Below are 6948 nucleotides of genomic sequence, written 5' to 3' on the forward strand. Positions count from 1 at the left end.
TCAATTCTCAAAGTATATATGGACAAGTTAGGTTGAGTGAGTCTCTTTCTTGTTGCATTAAGAAATTGAATTAAAAGTCAAGTGATTCTCTTTGTATTCAATTTCAATCTATCCTTTGTTTTCTATTTTAATTTTAATATATTTTTTATTCAATTTTAATTCTTGTCTTTTGTTTATTTTGAGTTCTGTTCTTTATCAATAGACCTATTTCAGAATATATGTTTAACGATTAAATACTTTATCGCATTTTAAATTTGAGCCTTATTCTAAAGTAATATACTCTTAATTCTTTAGAATTGAATACTAATAAAATTGTACAATAATAATATAAATATTAGTTACTATATAAATATTGATTAAATTACTAAATATATTTTAACCTTAAATAAAATTATTTTTTACGTGTAAAAGTAAAATAAAAGGATATTTACAAACTATATATATTTTGTAAAAGGTTTAATTGCTCTGTAAGTCCTTATAGTTTTACGAAATTTTCAATTAGGTCCTTATATTTTTTTTTCTTTTAATTGGGTTCCTGCACTAATTTCTTTTTCAATTAGGTCCCTCTTGGCAGTAATTAGCTTAATTTTATAGGGACCCAACTAAAAAAAAATTGGTGTAAGGATTCAACTAAAAGAAAAAAAAGTATAGGAACCTAATTAAAAAAAAAATTTGGTGCAAGAACTCAATTAAAAAGAAAAAAAATACAGGAACCCAATTAAAATTTTTACAAAACTATAAGACCAACAGAGTAATTAAATCTTTGTAAAACTTAAAAGTTCTAACTATATATTTTTTTTTGGTGACTAAAGTTCTAACTATATAAATGGTTTATCTTAATTACTCACCAAATTAATAAATATATATATTTGAATAGATTAAAAAAGTTTAAAAAAGAAATCAAAGGGCAACTTAATAGGCCCAACTGAATGATTTTATTTGGCCCAACAATGTATACCAAAATCTGAATATCATTAAAATTTTAATAACATAATTAATGTTACATTTAATAGATAAATTCTAAAGATTACAGTATTTTTACTGTACAGTATATAAAAGACAGCACAAATAACAAACACCAAGTGTCACTCATCAAACCAAAACATGTTACTTCTACATGTGTAGATATTTTTTGACATCTACACCATAAAATTTGCCTTAAAGAAATTACAATTGTTGCATTTGAGTAAAGATTTTTTTCAACTATTTTATTTAGATAAATTGTCTTATTTTATTTATCTATTTAAATACATATAAAAATTTAAATTCAACTTTATATATAACGATAAACTTTTAAATAAAATTTAAATTCACAATAAATTAATGTACTCATCAAATACATAAAAAATTAAATTTTATATTTATTTACAAAAATTTATTTAATTGGTAATTCTACCATTTTTCTAACTATAAACCTTTAAATTCACAATAAATTAATTTATTTATCAAATACATAAAAAAATAAATTTTATATTTATTTATAACAATTTATTTAATTGATAATTTTACCATTTTCCTAACTAAACCCATTTCTTAAAATTAAAATGCAAGTTAACTTGAAGGTAACATGAAAGTGAAGAGCCATATGCATGCAGCTTCTTTTTGCCCCTATCTCCTTTGTCCTTTCCTTCTTTAAGAAAAGTACATTAATTGCACCGATTACACTCATGAAGACGTGCCTTTGATTCACGAATCGTTCTTTCTATCATGAACACCTGTATTCTAGGTGGCACAGAAACATGAATTCCAGGATTTCAAAGTTTCTCTCGATATGCAACATTTTATGTTACGTATCTTTTATAGTAAATAACAAGAAACGCCTTCATCAGATTTTCATATGTATAGCCGATAACATGGAACGAACTAATTGAAATAATTAGCATACATTTTATTTTAAACAAATATAGTCGAGGTGCACATTTCAAGTAACTTAATTTAACTAATTTTCTTTCATTACCAAACATTTTCACTTAATTTGAGCTTTTCCCCCGATCAAAATCTTCAGCAGATCTCCGTGTCAGTCAAAATTGAACATGGTATGTATGTAGAGACGTAGACTGGGAAAAAAGTAATTAGAAAACATCTTTTGGTAACTAAATTTTTTAAAGTACCAAGTTAAAATACTGAAGTAGGAATTCAAGATATGTCACATTAGTAACTTGTTACAATGTTACATCATCATTTAAGAATACGTTATGTCGTTATCTGTAAAGAATAAAATATTTTAAATTTTATTATATGAAATAAACTAGAAAAGGTTATAAAAACTATACCAGCTAAAAAATTTAGATATAGAAGTAGTACAAGTGATATATTTTAATATAGTAATTTTTGGTATTTTTTAAAATGGTAAGAAGTATAGAAATTAGACGGTTCGATTTGTATATCTCAATTTTTTTTTAAAATTTTTTTAATATAAATTAGACGGTCCGATTTATATACCTCTCATAAATTAGACGGTCTGATTTCTATACCTATACAAATCGGACGGTCCGATTTCTGTACTTCTAACGAATCGGACAGTGTGAGATCTACTTCTCTAATTAAACGATTCTACATTTGAAAATAACACTCCAACGATCCATATTTTAAAAAATACCATTACCATTTCAATATTAAAAATAAAACTATAAATAAAAAAAGAATTATTTTAAATAATAAAAAAATGTAAATCCTACATTAAAATATTATTTAATTTTTATTAATTTCAAATTTTTATAATTAGCCGTTTAGTATAATAAATCATAAATAAAAATTATCTAATTAAATGTTTTAAAAATATGCTAAAAATATAATAAATAAAAATATTTAAATGTTTATGTATTCAATAAAATATAAAAATTTATCTTACTGAAAAATTATCATTAAATATTTGTTAATACTTTTAAAATATATCATTTTTGAATAGATATTGATAAGAAATAAATAAATAAATAAAATGAGCATCGAATTCACTGATAATAAGCCAAAAAATATTTATTTATGCGGTTGAGTGGGTTCCACTCTTTCCCCCTCCCTCCATGAATTTACCAGTGCTCTTAGCTTGCGGCACCATCTATATATGGGAAGTGTTGAGGACACTATGCATTCATCGTTTTTCTCAAGTAGTGTCACTAAACAAAAATGAGGGTTAAACCTATTCTTCTGTGTTTCCTTTTAGGGGTGGTTCTCATCTCTTCTGCGGTGGCTCATGAGCCATCCAAAGAGGATGAGTTACAAGGTATCAATTGTTTCCTCTCCCAAAGAAAAGCTTCCTATAAATGGCATGCATGATTGCGCTTTTTACATATATAGAATACGTTATATACATGCAATGTAAAGAATTCTTTCTAATTTAGTACAAAAATTAAACCAAATTTTATTTAACGCATGTCATTGAAATTATGTTGAAGTTGCATGGCTCTTGTATGTTAATGTTGTTTTTATGATACAGTACAAGAAAATGGAGTTCAAAAAAGAAGCGTTGAGGATAATGGTAAGCGAAAAAACTGTTATTGATCTTCTAGCGAGGCAATTGTTCTAGTTTCAACTGGACTCCGTGAAAATAGATCAAGTATCATTTAATTTAATTATTTGATTCATTGATTGTGCAGCCTTGATGCATGAAGAACATTATGGAGGAGGTGACAGTGGAGGAGGAGGTGGTCATGGAGGAGGAGGTGGTCACGGAGGAGGAGGTGGTGGGCATGGAGGTGGCGGCGGCCATGGAGGTGGAGGTGGTGGCTACGGAGGTGGGGGAGGGAAAGGTGGCGGCGGGGGCGGTGGTAAAGGCGGCGGAGGCGGAGAAAGCAGCGGTGGCGGCGACGGGGGAGGAAGCAGCGGCGGTGGTGGTTACGGAGGTGGAGGTGGGAAGGGGGGTGGAGGCGGAGGCGGTAAAGGCGGCGGAGGCGGAGGAAGCGGTGGTGGTGGGAAGGGTGGCGGCGGCGGTGGCGGTAAAGGCGGCGGCGGTGGAGGAAGCAGCGGTGGAGGCGGTGGATATGGTGGTGGAGGAAGTGGCGGGAAAGGTGGCGGCGGCGGTAAAGGCGGCGGAGGCGGAGGAAGCGGAGGTGGAGGTGGGAAGGGTGGTGGCGGCGGGAAAGGCGGCGGTGGAGGCAGCAGCGGTGGAGGCGGTGGATACGGTGGGGGAGGAAGTGGTGGGAAAGGTGGCGGCGGCGGCGGTAAAGGCGGCGGCGGCGGTAAAGGCGGCGGCGGTGGAGGAAGCAGCGGGGGAGGCGGTGGATATGGGGGTGGAGGAAGTGGCGGAAAAGGAGGTGGTGGTGGCGGCGGTGGCGGAAGTAGCGGCGGTGGCGGCAAAGGAGGAGGAGGAAGCGGCGGCGGCGGCGGTAAAGGCGGTGGTGGAAGCAGCGGTGGCGGCGGCGGATATGGAGGTGGTGGCGGCGGACATGGAGGTGGTGGCGGTGGACATGGAGGTGGCGGTGGAGGAAGCAGTGGTGGCGGTGGTGGACACGGTGGTGGAGGAAGTAGTGGAGGTTACGGAGGTGGCGGCAAAGGAGGTGGTGGGGGTGGCGGAAGTAGCGGCGGGGGCGGCAAAGGAGGCGGAGGAGGTTATGGTGGTGGTGGTGGCAAAGGAGGTGGTGGTGGGGGCGGCCATGGAGGTGGCGGAGGTGGCGGACATGGAGGCGGAGGAGGATACGGTGGTGGTGGAGGAAATAGCATCGGCCGCAAAGAAGGTTTTGGAATTTGGAACGAAGGAAACTGAGATGAAGCACGATATTGCGCTAAAATCGAGGCTACAAATAATAAGTTCTTTGTCATACTTTAATATGTAACTTACAATAAAGTAATGTTATTAAACAAATGTGCTCGAGTTCATTGTCCTAATGTTATCTATGTTTATGGTAATCCTCAAGTGAAAAGTCGATCCAAATTCCGGAGCAACATCATAATCTTGTATGTTTTTTCATTATGATTGTAGTTTTTATTTTTTAATGATAGCTAAAGTTTTTAATTTAACTTAATTCTATTGTTTTGCTTGTGGTGTTGTATTGTTGGCTGAATAATGAATGTTATTATTTTCCTTGAAACATGTAATTGCGTTGTTTTTTCACTACTAGTTGCCATTAAGGATGAATGGATGATTTATAATAGGACTAGTCTAATTTAAAAAATTATTATTTAGTTGTTAATAATCAGTCAAATTTTTTTCCTTCTATATTTCCTTTTTCATCCATCCCTTTTTCCTTTTTCTTTTCTTATTTTTAGTAGTAGCTGCACTATTCTCCTTCTCCACTAAATTCTCAATTTTGTTAACTTTCTCGAATATATAGGTTCGCGCTCTCAAATAGATGCAAATGAGAAGAATAAGAAGATGAAAAAATCGAAGAACATATTCAATGAAAACAAAATACAGTTGAAAACACAAAAACTAAAGAAAATAATAAATCATTATTCAGATATTAGTCATCACTATGTCTATGTGCATCATATTCATTTGAGAAGGTATTTTGGATTTTTGGATGTTCTAAATAACAAAGTCTGAATGTGTCAAATAGAAGATTTTGAATGTTGCTTTTGTTGTTCTATTTAGAAATTAGAACGTCCAAAGTTTCATATTTTTTCTAACAAATTAGAAAGTTTTACTAATTTATTTTTCAGTTAATTTAACCAACTTCATCACAAAAAATATTTAAAACTAAAATAAAAATTAAAATTATTGAAAAATAATATTTAAAATATAATAAAAACAAATATTTAAAATAAAAAAATAAAATAAGAAACTGAATTTCAAAAGACGATTTCACAATGTAACGTGACAAGCCATAAAAAATTAATTAAAATTTACAAAGTTAAATAAAAAGAGATATATGTAATGGTGTGAGATGATATTTAATGGTGTAAAATTATTTATTTTTATTTTAATGATTAAGTATTGGTCAAATTTTAATAAAATTGCTGGTTCTTAGATTTTCTCCTAATTCATATATATGCCCATATATTTAAATCAATTAAATTACTGTAATTTATATTTTTAAATGTATATAAAAAATGAACTATTTGATCAAATTTTGAATACTCGTTTTTTATTAGTTTTTGCACAAATAACTTATATGATTCTATACAAAATTATTGATGATGCAAATTTGTCAATTTTTATATTGATTTAGGACTTTTATGTCCTTCTCACCTTTTGTTTTCTTTATTTATAACACATGTATAAATAGAATACTGCTAGGGAGCCAATGGAATATTTGTACATTGTATATAATAGACTATATGAGTTACAAAATGAACATCACTTATAATATCCAGAATAACCATCTGGGTACTATGCATAATAAACATTTCATATCATAAAATTACTCATCCCAAAAGCTTAAGCTGATAAAAAAATATAACACTAATGATTATATCTCTAATACTCCCTAAACTTCTATTATACACATTATACAAATATTTCATTGACTCCCTATACTTTCCCGTATAAATTATATAGTAAATATATAAGTACAATTGAATTTGGTCCAATTAATAGAAATAGACAATAATGAGTACAGGAGTATAATTATATTTGGACTAATTAATAAAAATAGGCTTAAATATAGGTTAAGTATTATAAATAGAAATAAAAAAATAATAGTTGTAAGGACATTTTTTTAAATAATACTCTGCTATTATTTTTTATCACTATTTATAAATTTTAAGTTGTATTTAGGTTTATTTTTATTAATGGACACAGATCTATTTGTACTCTTATACTCATTATAGCTTCAATTCATAATTTTTTTTTATTGGTTTCAATTGAGTCGACTAAATTAATATACAACTCTCAAACAATGACACAATGAAAAAATAGTTGGTCACCTAAAAAGTTACGTAAGAATTTGAATCTAGATAAAATTAAAAAGAAAGTAGTATATGTGAGTGAATGTGTTGTGTTAACCAAAAATTAAAAAGATACGTCAATTTAGTTTTTTTTTTTTATCTTACATTATGTTATGATATGATACA

General features: G+C 31.4%; 1 protein-coding gene across 1 annotated transcript; it reads left to right on the top strand.

Moving 5' to 3' along the window:
• Positions 1 to 3062: 3062 nt before the first annotated feature.
• On the top strand, positions 3063 to 5024 carry LOC107606691 (uncharacterized). Its single transcript, XM_088493406.1, has 3 exons — positions 3063 to 3220; positions 3434 to 3475; positions 3594 to 5024. Exons 1-3 carry the CDS (start codon positions 3124 to 3126, stop codon positions 4697 to 4699), a joined length of 1245 nt encoding a protein of 414 aa, XP_088349532.1. The 5' UTR covers positions 3063 to 3123; the 3' UTR covers positions 4700 to 5024.
• The last annotated feature ends 1924 nt before the right edge of the window (positions 5025 to 6948 follow it).

This window comes from Arachis ipaensis, chromosome B7 (assembly GCF_059453495.1).
Source record: "Arachis ipaensis isolate K30076 ecotype BB chromosome B7, ASM5945349v1, whole genome shotgun sequence".
Classification (NCBI taxonomy): Eukaryota; Viridiplantae; Streptophyta; class Magnoliopsida; order Fabales; family Fabaceae; genus Arachis; species Arachis ipaensis.